This window comes from Lasioglossum baleicum, chromosome 6 (assembly GCF_051020765.1).
Source record: "Lasioglossum baleicum chromosome 6, iyLasBale1, whole genome shotgun sequence".
In the NCBI taxonomy this organism is placed as follows: Eukaryota; Metazoa; Arthropoda; class Insecta; order Hymenoptera; family Halictidae; genus Lasioglossum; species Lasioglossum baleicum.
The window spans coordinates 11,437,115-11,456,226 of record NC_134934.1 but is presented as its reverse complement, the minus strand read 5'-3'; the positions used below and the strand labels follow the sequence as shown (position 1 = coordinate 11,456,226).

At 42.9% G+C, this 19,112-nt stretch overlaps 2 protein-coding genes across 6 annotated transcripts; one reads left to right on the top strand and one right to left on the bottom strand.

Moving 5' to 3' along the window:
• Window positions 1–10: 10 nt before the first annotated feature.
• On the top strand, window positions 11–2,473 carry LOC143209784 (pentatricopeptide repeat-containing protein 1, mitochondrial). 4 transcript variants are annotated; one of them, XR_013009146.1, is made up of 5 exons: window positions 11–1,444; window positions 1,524–1,829; window positions 1,905–2,068; window positions 2,191–2,257; window positions 2,333–2,473. XR_013009146.1 is itself a non-coding variant. In XM_076425930.1 (4 exons), the coding sequence occupies exons 1-3, from the start codon at window positions 11–13 to the stop codon at window positions 2,025–2,027; spliced, it is 1,863 nt and encodes a 620-aa protein (XP_076282045.1). In that variant the 3' UTR covers window positions 2,028–2,068; window positions 2,333–2,472. The 4 variants fall into 4 exon arrangements, 3 of the variants coding, with proteins under 3 accessions (XP_076282045.1, XP_076282044.1, XP_076282043.1); XM_076425930.1 differs by lacking the exon at window positions 2,191–2,257 and having other exon boundaries at window positions 2,333–2,472; XM_076425929.1 differs by lacking the exon at window positions 2,333–2,473 and having other exon boundaries at window positions 2,191–2,260.
• Window positions 2,072–8,155, bottom strand: Vir (VIR_N domain-containing protein). Of its 2 annotated transcripts, none has more exons than XM_076425914.1 (6): window positions 8,001–8,155; window positions 7,700–7,911; window positions 7,511–7,623; window positions 7,077–7,440; window positions 3,126–6,771; window positions 2,072–2,512 (listed from the first exon to the last, which is right to left on the bottom strand). In XM_076425914.1, exons 2-6 carry the CDS (start codon window positions 7,751–7,753, stop codon window positions 2,220–2,222), a joined length of 4,470 nt encoding a protein of 1,489 aa, XP_076282029.1. In that variant the 5' UTR covers window positions 7,754–7,911; window positions 8,001–8,155; the 3' UTR covers window positions 2,072–2,219. The 2 variants fall into 2 exon arrangements, with proteins under 2 accessions (XP_076282029.1, XP_076282030.1); XM_076425915.1 differs by having other exon boundaries at window positions 7,700–7,907; window positions 8,001–8,095.
• Window positions 8,156–19,112: the final 10,957 nt, after the last annotated feature.

The window sequence follows — 19,112 nt, the reverse complement described above, 5'->3', positions numbered from 1 at the left end:
TCTATGGAAAATGAATTCGCTTTTTAAGCCGAACATTCTAACAGGTTATATAAACTGTAGCGTTGGCCGAATCAAACAAAGACAATTTCTATGCATAGAAAATGCGTTCAGGTACAACAGTTGTATAAACACGGATGTAAGTTCAAACGAAAGATTTAGAACAGCTAGAAATAGTAGACCGAAGCAAGTTAGAAAGAGTTGGTTCTACCAATTCGGTTCGAACAGAAATTTCTGTACGTCAACATTACCCAAAGATGCTAATGTGTTCGGAGATCTCTCGAATGAGAAATACGAGGTAACCGAGATGGATGAAGCAGAAAGAGAAGAGGAGGAGGCTACAGAAAATGATGCAAGCGTTCCAAGATGGAAAAAATTAAGTCCGGGACAATATGCTAATCTAATCAAGTCTCATATGAAGCAAGGGAATTTGGATCTAGCGCTGAGCGTACTAGATCTAGTTAAACAGAATCGCGACAAACCCACTTTATATATGTACAGCTTGTTAATTTACGGATTTGCTCAGCAAGGCCACATGGAGAAATGCTTTAAGCTTTACAACCAACTGAAAAAACGCGGGATGGTACCGAACCAAGCGATATACAATAGTTTACTTAACGCTTGTGCGGTATCGACGAACACAGACAAAGCATTGGAGTGTTTAGAAAGCTTGAGAGAGAGTTTTTCTGTGAAAGATATCGCTTTGAACGAAACACACTACATCACTCTCATAAAAGCTTATAGCTGGCATAAACAAATCGAGACTGCTTTTCGAATAGCGGACGAAGCCAGGGACAAGAATTTGGTCTCTGCCAATATATACGCTGTTCTATTTCATGCGGCAATCAGTGACAAAGTAAACGGATTGAGGTACGCTCTGATTCTGTGGCATCAAATGAAAAGATATAAAATAAGACCAACTATAATTCATTACAATCTACTTTTGAGAGCAATCAGAGATACACAGTTCGGTAAATTGAATGTAAACGAATGTCTCATATCTGATTCACCCGCTACTCAAATTACACTTCAAGATGCTGGCAGACCAGACTTATTAGATTCTCCGCCAGTGCTGAGTTTTTCTCTTATCGCCCTGACTAAAGATAAATCGAACAATAGAGAAAGTAAAAGTCTGGTTAAAATGGATTCGGAAGCGGTTCTACATAATCAATCTGTAACGATATCTAACAGTTTGAATAAAATATTGAGGAACAATCGACTAATTTTGTTCGGCGGAATAGAGAAAATATTAGAAAGAATGAAAAATGATAATGTAATTCCCGATGTGAGAACAATAACTATGCTCATGGAACTGCTACCGCCTTCTTTGGAAGCAGAGAATCTATTTTTGAAATATGTTGATAAGGAAAAGTTTACGGTAGATGTAAGCTTCTTTAATATGCTTATTAAAAGAAGAAATCTTAGGAAACAATTTACAGAGGCAAAAGTAAGTTATCAATTAATACGTTTTCAATCGATTGTAACATTTAATATATCATTTCCTATTCGAATGGTTTATATTTCAGAGTGTTCTAATCGAAATCCAGAAACATCATCTAATGCCAGACGTTATAACATTTGGAGTACTGGCCTTAGGATGCCAAAAAATCGCGTACGGAATAGAACTTCTAGAGCAAATGAATAATGTTGGATACGCATCGAATCACATAATAATAGGGGCGTTAATCCACAACGCGTGTTACGGAAGGAACTTCAAATATGTCGAATTTTTACTGAATTACATGTTAGATTATAATATGAAACCTAATAAGTACATAAGGGAAACCTTGGAGAACTTTGAAAAATTGATATTGAAAGATTTAAAAATGGAGGTACGCAATCTCTCGATGGATAAAAGCTATTTCAATGTTTCTTAAACTATATTTTGTTATTTATTGGTATTTCAGAACAGATACAATCGTAAAGAAATAAAGCAACTACAGCGAGAGTACAACAGTTACAAGATAGCGTACGACGACTGGTTCCAGAAGATGCAAAAGAATAATATCGTTCAAGTGTCGAGGAAGTAACTGTTGTAGTAATTAGTAACCGTTGCGAGTAAATATCCGAGGTATTTTCTTTTATAGGACATGTACAAAGAGCTTTATTATCATGAAAGAGTTTTATACAAAACTTATTGTACGAGATATATTAAATCTACTGTTACAAAATTATTCATCTGGTTGTGATTAGCAAATTATGGAGAGGACGTTGTCGCGAGTTTAACGCAGATAAGGTGGTCGAGTTTCCTGAGCCCATGGTCTGCTTCTTGTTCCCGCGTTTATCGCTCGCGAGGGACAAGTACCGCGGATACTAAGTTTGTTGTAACCGGTAGGTCCTGTCGGTTGTGCGCCGCATGTCTCCAACGCTACGAAATCATCGACGTGAAGTGACGGAGGTCGCGAGGTGTTTGGTGGTCTGGATCGAAATGGATCTGCTCCTCTGCCTACGCCACCCACTACTGGACCACCTCTCAAGGAGTTTGAGAATTGTGTCCTGCCTCGCATCGGTGTAACTGCAACAGAATAGCCAAATAAGAAGAACGATGTTTATACAGTGCATGGTACAGGGTTAGTCTGGGAATTGGGACAAGTTACTGGGACGAGTTCAGTTTTTTCTTAACTTAACTCCTATTTTCTCGTTTACGAAGCGTAATTTGCATTATTTGGAAGCATAAATCTGCGCATTCGTAAGCTAAATACGTATAGGACTTTTGAGGGCGACTGCGGCCTGTATTGATCTTTTATCTAGCGCTTTTGACTACTGAAAAACCCCATCGCATGCATTATCGAGAAATGAGAAGGCGCATCCCGCACCCTTGCAATCTCAGAAACGAGTCTACCCCCTCACGTAACACTAGAAAATAGATAGAGGAAAAAATCATGTGTCATAATTAGATAGCGGATTTTATGCAGTAACTTGTCCGAGTTCCCAGAATCACTCAGTACACGCTGCTGTAGCGGTATCGACAGTTTTTCGCAAAAATTGATTGTTTTGCACAGGAGAAAGTTGTTCGAAATATTAATTTCTCCGACATCTCGAAAAATCATCGAAATCGGAGGACGGATAGCTGTTCCGCGGGTTCAACCGAATTTTGATCGTGTAAGAAATCCATGTATACAGCTTACCAAACGGTTGTTTCACTTTCGAAACAGGAGACGTCGATTGCTTCTGTATATCCCTAGCTTCTTGATCATCGTTTTGAGATTTCGATTGCAGCGGTTGCGTAGCATCATCGAGCGGTGCCTTCGAGCAGAGATTCTGAGCTTCCGCCAATAAATTAAAATCAGCAGGAAGGAGTTCGCTCGCGAGAGCCAGAAGATCCGTTGTGTTCTCGGTTGCTACTTGACTCGGCGACATAAACGTGTATTTCTTTGGTCGTTTCGACACGGGATCCGGAATCCTTAAGCATCGTTGAGAGAATTGATTCAATAGGGCCTCCGGAGTTGGCAGCAACGGTTCCAACATTTCCGGAATCGGTTCTTTCTCTTCTTTGTCTTCGGCGGACTTGAAAATCTCTACCAATTCTTGCGCTCTCTTGATCTTCTCCAGCGGATGATCGTTTTTCTCCCACGATATCAACGACGCCAGTTGCTGTACACGCAGATGCAACGATCTACGTTGCGACTCCGATGCGATTAAATTCTCTAAGAACATTATAGTTAAATCAACGAGCTGTTGATCATCGGGATCTTCCAACGTGGAGATATGCTCCAGCAAAGATCTCAACGCGTCAGGATTATTTTCTAAACAGCTTTTTACATGATAGAGGCCATAGTTGTGACTACTAAGAGACGCGAGTATCCGGAGTGTACTTTGAAGTATCTCGGACTCGAATTTCGTACTGGTCGCTAGAATGTCGATGAGCGCTGCTAAAATCGATAGAAGCGGCTCCTTGCTAGGTACCGAGTGCGTCAGTCCTTTTTCAAATGATTCGTTGGCGTCCTCTTGCATCAGACTGAGCGTGCAGTCGCACAGTGTCTCGAAAGTATCCAGTATTTCGTACTGCGTCCTAATGTCGCTTGTGCTTTTCAGCGCGTTGCACATCATCTCGATAACAGGTGGGTATTTCTGATCGGACTTGACCTGCGCTCTCGACGCCGGACTAGTTAAAGTTAGCAGGGTTGCCTTCATAGGCGCGTGCCTAGCGAGTTCGCTGAGCAGCGCAAGAATTAGTACATTATTTTCTAAAGGAGCCGCAGCTATTATGCCATCCAACAAGCATCTGCCGACGAGCAACGCCGTGGGCGCTGCTAAATCGCTCAATTGCATGCACACTTTTGAAAGAAGGATCAGCAGATCCTTGTTCCAGCTGGCGCAGAGCAGCCTCAACGTTTCGGTCAAGTTGTTGGCCTGAGCCTGCAGATGGGCGGACCACAATTTTCGAAATCCCAACAATCTGGTAGCGTCTTCGGTTATAGTCTCTTTCAAAGTCAGAACTGGTGGTAATAGTCTAGTTAAAAGTTTCAAGCCAGGTATGAAGTTACAAGGGCTGAGAGAAACCATCTTGAGAACATCGCCGAGCATCTGCGTCCACAAAGACTTCGCTACGTTCCCTGATCCATCCGAATCCACCGCTTGCGTGAATACCAACAGAGTGCCCACTATTTCCTCGGACAGAGTCTGCACAATTCGAACAGGAGGAATAGCTTCCACCAGCGAGTAAACACCGAGTAATGGCACCACAGCCGTCAGATCTTTGAAGTCCGTCGCCATACATTTTACAAGGCGTTCCAATAACGCCCTCGTTAATTTCACGCATGGCAGAAGCAGCGCGACCAACGCCAGGCCTCTGCGTCCGGTTAGGGCTGCGCGATGCAAAAATGGCTGCTCGTAGAACTCGGAAATGTTCGCCATCACTGCGACGAGGGCTGTTAGACCATCAGCAGCGAACAGCTGAGTTAACGCGTTCCTGTACTTCAACTCGATGTAAGGTTCTAGCGGATCCACGTCGTTGTTGAAAGGGAAAACAAGATAATACAAAATCCTGCACGCTGTGATCAATTGTCCTGGAAGAGACGCTGCCTTGTCTGCGTTTTTCCGGATGCACACAACTAGCGGAGAAACGTCTCCATAGTTCCAATGACTCGGCTGCGCGGCCGTGGTTATATAGGAGGTAACATCCTTCAAAACTGCTTGGGCTCGCGATTTTTCCAAGATAATTACGGCACGATTCTGGAATACCTCTATTCGATCGGAGTATCTAATAGTCGCCGATATGATCTCGGCAGAAAATTCGCAGAGATTTGGATCGGAAAGATATGGAATTAAGATGTCGATAAACTCTCCCGTTGGAAGAACTGTTATTATAGCTTGTAAGCCTTCCGGGAACGTGAGAAAAGAGTGCAGCTTCTTCAGGGCCAACCAGTCGGAGGGTTGATGTCTCAATCGTAATAAACATTGGACAACTTGAAGTCGCCAGGCTAAGACGGATCCTGCGCCATGTAGTTCGCACTTCAGAGCTTTCAAAATGAGTTTCGTGACCCCCGGTTCCTTCAGCAGATACAGCAAACCCTCCTTGGTGTCGGAAAGACGCAACAGAAAGTGTCGAGTGGCTTTGATCAAGTTTAGATCCGACTTTGGGGAAGTGAGCGCCACGAGAACATGGTACAAGAGTTTGTGGTGTTCGAAGTACGCGATCAGATGGCAACGAGGATTTCGATTTTGCTCGCGCTCGAATTCCATCTGTGCTCCAGCCGGAAGCTGACGCTTCGGCTGGGCCATTAACGTTGGAGCGCACACGTATGTGTTTGTCAGCTCGGTGACGGCCAGTTCGTCCAGTTCTTTCACCTCCTCGAGAAACTCGTACGTGTGCACCTTCCGGAGCAGCGAGCTCAACGCGTACTTCAATCTAGCCAGCTTAGCCGTGTCCAACATCATCAGGGCGTTCTTGTACAAATTGCTCTTCGACTCGAGAAAGTCCTGGACGATCACGGGACTTATCAACGCCGCGTCCAGCGTACGAAGAGCGGATAGCTTCACTGGAAGAGCTACATTTTCGCGCATGCATAACGCCAGCAATTTGTAAGGGGCGTCTACTTTCAAGAGTATGTCCGGACCTTGAGGTAGCTTGCACAACGCCTCCGCCAATCGTACGCCAATTTTCACGTGTCGGACTTTGTACGCTGGCTGAGGCTGAGCTCGCGCAAGATCCATGTCCAACCCTGCGTTCACGATGTTCGTCAAGTCGTTGATGTCGGTGTTGTTCAAATCAAACGGACTGAGAATCGCGCACAACGATTCGCAATTGTGAACGAACGTCTCTTTCTCTTGTCCCGATGCGTTGTTGAAGTGCAACACCGATTTTGACAGCGACTGAAATATTTCGCGTATCTTGTCCAAAATTTCAGTGTTGATCGAACACTCTTCGGCGATGTTCGTTAGTTTCTCTAGTTCAAGCAGATCGGGCGGTGTCAGAGAATAGATGTCGTCCAACTGAATGTTTTCGCATTCGTATTCCGCAGCTGGTGGCATATCGTCTGCCATTATGTCCTCGTCGGACAATATAGGTTCAAACGGTTCCCCTGTTTCTTGTTCGCCTGCATCTTGCTCTGCTTCTTCTTCCTCCGCTGATATAGATTCAGGGCTTAACGATACTAAAGATTCCGAGGGCGGCGAAGACGGACGTTTCGCTGGTTTCGCAATGCCGTTCGCGCTATCTTCTTCCCAGTGTCCCGCGTCTGTCTTTCCAGTATCTGATGTTGAATTTCTCGACGAGTCTACAGTTTGTATCGGCTGTATAGGAGGCGGCGGAGTCGCGGCTACACATGTTTCCTATCAATTGCGTATAAAAGTGTTAGAACAAACGCGAGATATTTCATCAATTAAATATAACGAGGCAGCTCCAGATCGCACTGAAAAGTCCTATTTTTACGTTTACGAGGCGTAATCTGCCCTATTCGAAAGCATAAAGCTGCGCATGTAGCTACTTTCATAAAGAATAGCTAAAACTTTGAATGGGCGCATTTTCGTTATTTTTATAAAGTAATAATGTAAAGTACTTGTTTATACAAAATTATTAGGAAGAGGAGCTGCCTTGTCATCGTAGCAATTTCATTTTTCCACCATGTTTTACTTACGCTCGAATTTGTCTGTGTTTGATTCTCATAGTACCAATCGGATTGCTGTTCCGATATCTGAGCAGTATTTTCTACCGCTTCCTCTAATCCGCTCGCACAAGCTGCAGAGCCAGCAGCCGAGCTAATAACTTCTTGAGGATTATTCAAAGACTTTGTCAGTGTTCCGTACACGGCTAAAGTGATGGTGGTGTACCATCCTCTCAATACCAATCCATCTGTTGGTATTTGCTTTCTTTCGCATTCCAACTGGATATGAATATTTTGTTTGTATTCTAACTCTCCTAAAGACTCAAAAGTAGATGCTCCAGGTTTGCTTAGGTCATTTACGAAAAATTCTATTTCGAATTGAGACGGATTTGTTGCGCTGCGATCAAAGAAAGTTATCGATTATCTTATTGATTTGTAACTGTGTTTTCAGTATGACTGTGACTTACCCTAACCGGACACCTCCAGGAAAATCTGCTTGTACTCTGGCACCCAAAGGAATAATTCTCACTTCGCTGATATATACAGGTTTGGGGAACTGTACTAAATCTAAATTCAGTTCCTGAAACGAATAGAGAAATGAATAAGAACGTTGTCAATGCCATGAAAACGATCTAAATGATCTCGTAAATACTCGCCTCTGAAATGTCGTGCGAAAATGTATCGAAGAATAACAATTCTGTGTTATCCATGTCTTATTTGGGTCAGTATATAAGTGTACATTGGAGTTGCATCTTCTTTAAAATTCTAATAGCATCGTTTATCTTCACGGATACATTTTACACGTTAAATATCATGAACGTATCACAAATTCCTGATTAAATTCATATTAGTTTTGAGTTTGGTCTACCTAGAAAAATGATAATAATTAATATTCAAAAGATTTTAATCTCATAGATGAGGAACCCGAAACACCGTCTTATATTTATCTTTTTATACCTGAATCTACTTCATCCATCAAAATAACAGTCCACCCGTCCACCGTCCACCCTATTATGACAATTTGAAGTTAGCCGAAATAAAAGTTTTACCGTAGATTAAGTTACACGATGATTGGAATCTCTATGACTTTATTCTATGGTGTTATTCCGGGAAAAGGACTGTCCTTACATCTTACGGGCTTTTGTAAAACAATATGATTCGAGCATGTTCTCGCAGATGGCAGCAACGACTTGATCGAGATTAACGAAGCACGAAATTGGTCGCTGTTTCGTGGTAAAAGCGGGCTCTACGGTGCGCCTAGGAGCTGTTTCGTACTAAGCGTGGCGTGCCAGAAAGTGGTGGCAACTCATTGTCAGACCCAGGCGTGAGCAGTCTCTTATCCTCTCTGATATACGTTCAACGAGAAATAGAACACTTTTTATTTGAAAGGACACGAGGTACGCCTCGTGTAACAGTACGTGCGTCTCCTGTAGCGGTACAGGTACAGCAGACAGCATAGAATGAGGATGCGTCTCCTATAACAGTACGGGAGAGAATGAGAGAGAATGAGAGAATGGGGTTTGATGGGGATTGGGGATCAATGGGGATTGAGGATGCGTGACGCATCTATTTAATGCTGGTCGTTTCATCACAGACGAGGTATGTGGTATGTATAAGAATAGACTTGACACTTGACATCCAATGCATTATTTTTTACACCCATTATGTACCATTCAGTGTCAACACCCAACGTTACCGATAGAACACGATTTCTGGGCAATATTACTAATAATAATACATTATTACTAGTAATAATAAAACATATACAACTGTAATAATAAAACATACTAAATAAATGTTTATAGTTTATACAAATATATGTATATGGTATGCAGAAAACACAACGTAAGTTTAAATTTACGTTGTTTGCAGATATTTTCATGCAAACTACACGATTATACATATGATGTATTTAAAGAAAAAGTACTAATTCAATCGAGATGAGAAACACTGAATGAAATTGAAATCACGACCGTGATCGTGATTCTGCGATCATTGTGATAAAGACTTCGGTTTTCGTTCATGGTACACCACGCTTCAAATTATTCTCCACCTTCGCGTCCCGTCGCGCCAATACGAGGAACGTGCACAATAGTAATCTAAGCGATCGTCAGGCTTTCCTAAAAAGTAGAATCACCAACTTGTTCGGAACGTTCGAGAAACATCGCTGAACGATGTCCGTGTTATCTGGTATTACCACTGACGAAACTTGATTACAAACAACCACCGGCTCCTCGCACGCAATAACAGCGGAATTGTGCAAGCGTTCGATCACGATGTTTACGAATCCGCACAGTTTCCTTCTAAACGCCTGGCGCAGGATGGACAAGAACAACTCTTCGTTCAAAGGGGGTCGAAAAATCTGTTATTTGTTGTTGCGCGAGGCGCGAGGTTCTCCAGGTGATAAATCGCCGATGCATGTATGACAAACTCGCGCGGCAACCACAATTTATTCACGTTCGATGATTAATGCACCTCATTTCGATCGCTGCGATAGAGAAAACGCCTTACACGGTAACCTTTCCGCGTTCAGACTGCTCTTTTGTTCTTTTCCATTTCAACTGGAAGTCCTTTTTTGCAGTAAAGACACGACTTCCACCGACAGCAGGCTCGCGGAGGCGATTTAGTTGGTGGAAAACATCCCTGCCTCCGACATATGTATACATATGTATACTGTATACAACTGAAAACAGCGATTCTTCAGTATCATTATTTTCCTTCGATTCCGTGAAATCTTGTTGAAAGTCTTTCCCCGCGTTGCATCATATGTGTAGGCGTTCGAGCTTACAGTTGAATGTAACGAGGTTGAAACGACGCACGACGCGACCCGACGCTTTCGTCGGCCATTTTCTTTTTGCAAACTACAGTTGTATTTTTGTATATTAGATCTTCTATACCCCGATTACACAATTCTCCCTTTGCATCTCATACGCGAAAGTCTCTGAGAAAATCTTTGAGCACCTTCCACCAACGGTCATATGTCATATTAACACTTTACCTACCGGAAGCCTATTAATAGGATTTTCAATCATTGTGGTGTACCAAAAGAAAGCATAGAAATTTTCCTTTATTTTGCAATCTTAAATGAAATTATTATATGACGATATTGTGGGTGACTTGTTAGTTCTCAATGAAAATTACTGTTTCCATTGAAGGTTCCATTAAAAAGTGTTTAGCCATGTTCCATGGATTTCTTAAAATTATGCAATAATCACCGGTCGGTAACGTGTTAAAAATCGAATAGTTATGTACAATTTTTCAAATAAGAACACTTCATATCAATAATTGTACGAGCATCGTTTCTTCGCCATCGTGGAAACGAAATATCTCGTTTAGTATCGTCTTCTGATCATTCTTCTACAGCTACAAACGTTCTGCAATCAATATTTCTTTGTATAAACGATCCACAGAAAATTTCCTTCTGCTTCGATTATAATTATAGAAAATTAGCATATCCTCGTCATCACTCAACATTCTCGTAATGATGCAAAACTTGCTGTGCGTTTCGTGAATAAAAGAACGCATGGCGGAGAGAGGGCCTAAGGTTGTAGACGGAGGGTTACTTTAATTCCGAGATTATGAATGGGCATACAATATGCATACTCTGTCTTGCAAGTTTTCGAAAAAATCAATCACCGCAGAGTTTCGAATTAATTCGATATTTATTCGAAATCAGAAAGTCTTGAAGTCTCGAAAATTTTAAAAGTCTTGCGAAAATCTTCATAAATGTTATACTTTTTATAATGTTGGTACGTTCATACTGTTATTCATCCGAATGCCGACATGACGCAATCATTGTTTCGTGATATACGCAATATTTCAAGAGTTTCGATTCTTCCTTCGACCTTCGAAAGTTTTAAGGCTTTCAAGATTTTCAAGAATTTCTGATTTCGAATAAATGTTCGAAGCTTCGAATCATCTTGCAAGTGATTCGATTTTTTTTGTCGTAAATATTGAATCGAAGCGATTCGAAGTGATTCAGATCTCATCACGATATACATATGTACTCTAACACAGGTAAGTATGTAGAACTGTCACAGGACAGTAGCAGCGAACGTGTGAACAGCTTTCAGCGAAGAAATGTCGAAATCGCTGTCCGTTAGACATTATCAAAATGTATAATAATTCCGCGAAAGTCGTGTTTATCTCTATCGGGGTTTCAATTACTGGTAAATACATATTACGTCGATGCTGGGTCTATCTAATAACCTGGATCAACGATTCGCGAGCGCACGCGACCGATGAGCACGCAATGGCGCGGGCGGCGCGGCGCGGCGCGGCGTCGCGAAGGAAGGAACGCATCGCAATTTATTTCGGCCGTTGTCATTGTCGTTATTCCTTTTTCGTCGCGCCGAGCGGCCACGGTTTTTGCGCGGCAGAATTTCATTTCGCCGAGCGTAAATCACGGGACCGCCGAAGCGATTTTCGCGGCGAGCGAGCGCAATTATTCTGATGCGCTATCCACGGCCGGGGTCGAGCGTAATGTTTACACGCGATTACGTGCCTAAACTTTTCCCGCCGATAATGTACTGGAGGGGGTCACTGATAAACAGAGAACCCCAGCGGATAGGGGGTCGCGACAATTTCCTAACTTCGTTCTTATTATAATTATCGCCAAGGCGATTAAAAGAAGCGATGCGTGTAGGAATTTTACATCGACGCGACAACTTGGCAACTTGTGGTCGCCTCTCGTCCGCTCCGGCCCGAAACGAAAACATTTCGCGCATCACGAGATCGAAGCGCACATTTAGGATGCACGCGTGAATCTCTCGCGAAGGACAGGAACCGTGATCATCGGTTACGCAATAAAAGCCTAATTAACCCTTTCAAACGATGCTATGGACGAGATATCTCGTGCATCTTTATTATTGACATGAAGCGTTTTTATTCGAAAATTTCACACAACCAATCGATTTTTAAGACATGTCATCTCGTTGATGGAAGGTGCTTAAAGATGATGAATAGAAAATACTCCATGTTTTACATAATTATGTATTATAGAAGATCTAATATACAAAAGTATAACCCATAAAATATTGCCAACAAATATGGCCTTTAATGTTCCTTTATTTTGACAGAAAATTCATCGGTTTACCTGACTGTGCGCCGCGCTGCGCCGCGCGTCGTCTGCATACTGGGTCGGTCGTTCCACGACTAATTGTTCTAGGTTTGACAAGACTGGACATCATAAATTCCTTGTCTGATGACAACGAAAGGTCAAGCTGACGGAAAATTGCTCGATTTCATTCAGAGATTTAGTCGAACAGCGTTGGCGACAAAGAAATTAAGATTCGACGAGTGCCACGAGCAACGAGTCGAGTTGCCACTTCCATCGAACCGATTCCCCGTTGAATAGCATTTCGAAAGTTCCGGGGGCTACCCTTTCGCTCCTCTAGCCTTTTTTCCTGGGGCGCGGAGCGTCGCGTCGCGGCGGCGCGGCGCAGCGCGGCTGCGGAACTGTATAAAGTTTCAATTAGGAAAGTTTCGCGGTGCCGAGAATCTGTCCCGCAGCATCGCTCTCCGCCGAAATTTGTTTACGAGCAAAGGGTCGCAGTTCTTTGTAGGCGATCAGCGAAATTATGCATTACTCGTTGCATCGCAAAGTAGCTTGGGCCCGGCCTCTGCAGCTGGAAACCTGAATTTACAGTCTGTTCGACCTCACCCCTTGGCCGGACGCGTCCCGCCCTCACAGGCGAACCATAATTTGCAAGTTTCGGCATGGCTTCCACCAGTGTTTTTCTTTGCTTTTTAATTCGATACGCACTGCTCTCACACTTTCGCCTGCTCGCCGCGCCGCGCCGCGGGCCGGCCTTGTATCAGCGTGTCAAACGCAGTGGGCTGCTGAAAGACGAACGATCGGCACTACTGAACATTTTTACGGTCAACGCCGTAAAAAGGGAAGTAGGTGTTACGGATGACAAACAGCTGTTCAAGATCATCTCTGGCAGGGACCGTCCTAGATAAACGCACAGAACCACCCTAGATAAATCCACAAAACTGTTTAGTTAAAAGTTAAAGCCAAAACATACGCACAACCAACTGGGCGATGACAAAACACGAATGTGTTTACCACCCGTCACCGTTAACGCTAAACCTACCACGAAAGGTCAAATGACCCATTTTAGATTTTTTATTTGACAATTATTGAAATTGTAAAGGTGTTTTCATGGGAATTTATTTGATATATATTTTTTGACTCCAGTATATGAGCCGTTCACTGGCCAAATCGATTAACTCCACTTTTTGAAATATTTTAAATTTAAGTGTCAAAGAACTTGGTTCAGTCATAACATTTTTTATTTTTTTTCACTTGTCAAATCGATTAACCCCCTTAGTCACCGAAAAGTTGTGATATCAATAACGATTACACCAAGGCTATCCCCTATCTTATTCATTCTGCGTGTCGGTATACATATGAAAGCTACATCTGTATTTATATGCATATTTATTTCAATTCTTATTTTAAAGGAAATTTTGAAAAACAATGTATATTATTTCATCGCATTTCTCCACTTTCTGTTTTATGGAGTTAATCGATTTGGCAAGTGAGCGGCACATGCATACATATACAATATGTATTATAGTAAAAATCGCACAAAATATAAATAAATTTAATTTTGTTATTTTTATAATACCATACTAGGTAGGTTTAGCGTTAATTGAATGAAGCGATAGAATTTCGAATTACGAAATAATCGAATAGAATGTGATAGAATTACTTTCTAATTAGAATTCTAGTGAAGTTCAATTGTAATTCAACACAACTATGATCTTGACAATATTTCCGAGGGTGAACAGGTTTACGATCGCGAACGATCTCTAATTTAATCCAAGTGTTACCGACGAGAACAGGTTGCAACGACCTTGGCTGTCGAAGCATCATTCCGGGAGACAACCAGTTCTGAATGGTTCGCTCTCCTCGCGTGTTTTATCTTTGGACTGGTGAGAAACAAAACGGAGTAAACAACGCTGAATCGTGCGTCGCGGGGGAAACGCGACTGCACTTGAACAAGATTCTTGAAAAATATCGTTCGTTGATCGGTACAGTGCTCGGGGTCAGCGCCGCCGACGCGCGTCGCGCGTCGCGTCACGTCCTTCTTCGAACCCCCCCCCCCGCCGACTTCCGTGGCTGTTGGATCTCTCAAAGTTGATCTTTGAACGACAGATCCCGATCGATAATCGCCGCCCGCGCCCGGAGATTCGTGTCACCGATCCCAGATAGCGACAACTTTTAATATCTCGTTAAAACGCTGTTTGATCGACCTGTCTGCTGTTGCGGCGATTATTTTTATAAACCGACGCGACAGCTAATCCGCGGCGAGTTAATATACCATATTCGAACGATTATTATTGATTCGCAATCGTGGACAAAGAGTTGTATATAGAAGTGATTGCTGGGTTTATACATAGATAGTTCAAGGGATAATGTTCGTCACTCTCTTAACACTTTGCACTCGGAGTTGCAAAGCTCTGTTTCATATTACAATGCACTTCGCTGTTTTCAACGGGTGCGTAAAAAATCCCTTCGGCGCGGCGCGGCGCGGCACGGCGTTTCAATTTTGATCGAACACTCTGCGGCGGGGGTAATAAATAAGGCTCCGGGGGGTTAAAGTTACTGCGGGGGTGGAATACTCTTTTCAGCCAGCCCATTTCTCTTCGGCAATATCCGTCTTATACCGAGGAAAAAGCGGTTCCGGAAGATGTACGCCGATTGCCGGCCATTCGTCCCGCGATAACTGACAGGAACAAATGTATATTTTACTGAAAAAAAGGAGAAGAGTTTTTAGAGAAAAATTATCGCAGAGGGTTCTCTTATCGCGGCTCATCCGGCGCGCGATAGAACGAGCGAGATCGATGTACAATTAGGTTCTCCGAAAAATTCGTCCCGTTTTCGACTAGTGCGCACGACAAAATAATTCATTTTTTAATGCTCCCTATCATCTCTATCAGTCCTCAGCGCGCTCGAATGGTGACTCTGAGAGACGCCACTAAAAATTGTTGTACCATTATTTAAAATATTGCTTATATTATTAGATATGTTCATATGTTGCGATTCTCAATTTTTCCAAGTACATTTTAAGAAAGTCGAATTAAATAAAATCTTGTTTTCAGTGGTAGTAGCCTTCGTAGCTCTGGAATAAATAAAAATCGTACGAAGTTCTATTTAATTTTACGTTGAAACATTTTTTGAAAATTTTCAGATGCTATAAACGCACAAAGATCCGTAGTCTACTAATCGATTATTAAAAATTTAACTATTGTACGAGGTATTATAGCAATTTTATACCTATCTGTGAAATTTCAAAAGTTATAGGGATAGTTTAATTTTCGAGTTGAAATGGCTCCGCGAGTGCAAAGGGTTAACAATTACACCAAACATTTTTCCAATTAATCAACCTCCAAGAATCACGTTTCTTTGTCGATCGTGGAAACCGAGAGGCTTATTCATCGAAGTCGAAGAACAATGAAGCAGGTCGGAGCGATAAACAATCTTGGAGTCGACAACACGATCGATCAATCCGCATCCGCTGGTGGTTGACGATTATCGATAAGTGGATGGATTAACAAATTGTTTACCACGACGAAGCTTTCCGTTCTTCTTCGAACAGTTCAATCGCTGCGACGCGACGCGACGATAGCAGCGTCCGATACAATAGAATACTTTGTGGAAAGATCGAAGGCAAACACCTTTGTAGATCTCTGTTCGCGATTCACCGCGGCCATAAACGATTTCTCGACAATCAAGTGTCATTCTAATTGTAAGACGATAAAGAATTTTCCCGCGCATGCGCGACCAAAACAGTAACGTATCTATGTATACAATTAGGATAATGAGGTAGCAGAACCCCGAGGCAGTTATACATATTGGCGGGAATGTACCGAAACAATCTGTTCCGGACAAGAAGACACCAGGACGTGTCCTACGAGTTAGAAAATATACAAAAATACACATGTTATACATTCATTTTTCAGAATCAAATCATAGCAATTTTTTAAAATTCTGCGGTGTGCTCAAGGTAGCCCATTTTATCGAGAATCTTACTTTACAGAGGCCTGGATAATCGAGGTTCTACTGTATTACCGTAAGGGCGACTACTAAGTAAATAAAATGTGATCGTTCGTGTGTCAAATCTCCCGTGTGCAACGATCCCGAAGATTGAATCCTCCGCGTAAGTACAAGCAAAGCTTCCTCTTTCTTCGACCTGGGTTTTCTTCCTCGGTTCTTTGTGTTTAACCATTGGTCCGTGATGCAACAGCTGCGACGAGGTCCAGATCGATGCTAATCTCTCGCGGAGTTATGAGAACGGACCCGTTTCTCCAGCCGGTCAAAAGTCGAAAGTGAGAACGGTAATATCAATCGTTGAGTCGAGGGTCGTTAAATTTCCGGCGATTCAAGGTGGCCTCCCTCCCCCTCCCCCTCCCGGCTAATTGGCCATAACGAGCTCATTACAAGGAGAGCAGGCCGCGCCAGGAACCGGCCAAAATTCGGATCCTGGCAAATTGGTGCACGTGACATCGTCCCGGACGTAAATCTGCCACGGGATTTCCCGATACCAGCCCCGCCTGACCGGGAAACACCATCGGCTAGTGATTGATATTCGGATAAATTTGAGATCAGGATCGGCGACACTGTCGTTCCGCGATTCCCGGTGACAGCAGGTCCTCGTTCTTCCCGCGGAAACCACGCTGCTGCCCTTGGCATTGATTCAAACTATTTCAAACGCCCCATTCACGATCATTTGACGCGCGCGGTCTATCGGCCATCGGCGTTCGCTGGGGCAGGTTTCCTCCTCCAGAGGAATTTTACTCGATACAGAATCTGCTTTCCGATTATCGCAAGCGAAAAATGGTCCCATGACCAGGTTTTCGGCTTTCTGGAATACTGTGCGATTTTGTTAGATGATTATACACATCCCTGGAAGCTATGATAATAGTTTAGGTTCTTTCAGCTTGAGATGCCTGTAAACTTAATTGTACAGTTTAAAACTGATGATAATTGCAATTCATTGTGAATACATAATTCAGGCTCTCCGAGCTTGAAACGTTTGTAGACAGTTTCCTCGTTGTCGTCTGGACATAGAATAAATAAACTGTGCAAGAGTACAAATTGATAGATAGCGCCAGTTTGTGCGTTTCTGCTCAGTTTCTGCTGCCCTGTCACGTTTATATCTCTCTATAAAACATTTTTCTTAACCTGATTGATATTGATGCGAGTTAGTATTCCTTTGTGCAGACTGCAGCATCAATATTTGTCACTTCTTGCGTTATACAATTCGTTTGTATTGAATAACAAGATCTCAGATGTTTTGCATGTTTTTATTCCACATTCTTCCATAGAGCAGCAGACAGATTAAAATTGTTTTCTTCAATGATCTTAATTTATTATATTATTTATTAATATTATTTCTATTTTAAAATTTCTTTACTGTTTTAACTTGCACAGCTATTCCTGCGAGGACCACATTAGGTCGGATAGTGGACGCGGATTCTTCAGGGTTTCGAGGTGTTGAGGACGAGTTAGAGTGTTAGAGGATAAGAACAGGGTGGTTCGGTCATCCGGAAGAGCGGAGTATACTCCTGAAGCGGCGGCGCGGCGCGGCGCGGCGGTCCAACAGTCAGCTAACGAAAGAACTTGAAATTCTGGAAGCAACAGGTTGAAATTACACCGGCAAAACGAGATCAGAGGAAGGCGGTAACGGCGAAATATCTAATCTGCGGAGAAAAGATCTGTTTCTCTCGAAGAAAGATCAAGAGAAAGCGAATGGAACTCGGCCGACGATTAGCCGAGTAATGTGTACGAGTTTCCTCCGAGATCATTGCGAAGTCTATCTTCTCTTTATCATCGTACTCTGCTACAGATGACAATTAATTTTGTTCACGATACAGTTCCTTGAACCGAATTTCATCAGTGTTCCCACGACCTAATGGAGTTCAAGAAGACGCAGTTCCACTGATAAGCTTTAGCTGCAATTCCAGCTGCATGTTCCTTTAAATCTAGATCATAACATCTGCTGCTTTCGAGTTACATGCAGATTAAGATCGACTTAGTTTCAAGCTATTCGATAATTTATTGATTATTCACGATCAACCAAAATACTGTGCAGTTCCTGCACCTGCAAGCAACTAATAGATCTCGAATTAGCTACATAGGTATAAAAGATTTGTAAATCAATGTAGCGCTGGGCGACCTTTTATGGTAGGGACATCGCTATTGCGCACTGATAGAACGCCGAAAAGAGTCGTTTGCTGGGCTTTACAAATGTTCGGCCTTGGCGAATCTTCGGGACCGCTTCAAGCACCTAGGTTTAGCTCCGTCCACCCCCAAATCGGCGAAAAAGTAGGGATGAAGACCTGTAGAGGTGGAGAGGAACGAGCTGTGATAAGTATGTATGTATAAGTATGCGAACTCTCGGTCCTCCAGTTAGACTGCACCATAGACTGCACCGTAGACTGCAACCGACTACATCTTAGACTCCGCTTAGTTCACATCTTAGATCTTGTTTGCCACCATGTAATCGTAGCAACAGTCTCGCTCTCACTTGTGTACACATATAGGATAGGGTAAATACATACAGGGTGTCCCAAAATTCGTGAAAATCCCGAAAGGGGGTGGTTCCTCACACCATTTCAAGCGACATTTTCCTTTGCAAAAATGTTATCCGCGGCTTTGTTTAGGAGTTATTAACGAAAAACACGGACCAATCAGAGCGGGACCTAGACGCGAGTTGCCACAGTCGGCCAATAGACACTTGGCGCGCCGAGTCGACTGTGGCAACTCGCGTCTAGGTCGCGCTCTGATTGGTCCGTGTTTTTCGTTAATAACTCCTAAACAAAGCCGCGGATAACATTTTTGCAAAGGAAAATGTCGCTTGAAATGGTGTGAGGAACCACCCCCTTTCGGGATTTTCACGAATTTTGGGACACCCTGTATAGTCATATATGTATGGTACTCTTGCCTTGCCTTTAGTCCTTCCAAGTTGGAAGGTGATCCTTCGAACAATCCTTAGGGGGCACCTCGCGGTGCAAACACAACAAGGCCCGAACGATCATTCAAGATCAACCACGGGC

Bases quoted from the DNA above. Each gene is read 5' to 3' on its own strand.
- LOC143209784 (XM_076425930.1), top strand. From the start codon at position 11: ATGAATTCGCTTTTTAAGCCGAACATTCTAACAGGTTATATAAACTGT. The intron at 1,445-1,523 runs GTAAGTTATCAA...TTTATATTTCAG, and splicing joins AACAATTTACAGAGGCAAAA to AGTGTTCTAATCGAAATCCA. The intron at 1,830-1,904 runs GTACGCAATCTC...TTGGTATTTCAG, and splicing joins TGAAAGATTTAAAAATGGAG to AACAGATACAATCGTAAAGA.
- Vir (XM_076425914.1), bottom strand. From the start codon at position 7,753: ATGGATAACACAGAATTGTTATTCTTCGATACATTTTCGCACGACATT. The intron at 7,441-7,510 runs GTAAGTCACAGT...CTTTGATCGCAG, and splicing joins CCTGGAGGTGTCCGGTTAGG to CGCAACAAATCCGTCTCAAT. The intron at 6,772-7,076 runs GTAAGTAAAACA...CGCAATTGATAG, and splicing joins AAACACAGACAAATTCGAGC to GAAACATGTGTAGCCGCGAC.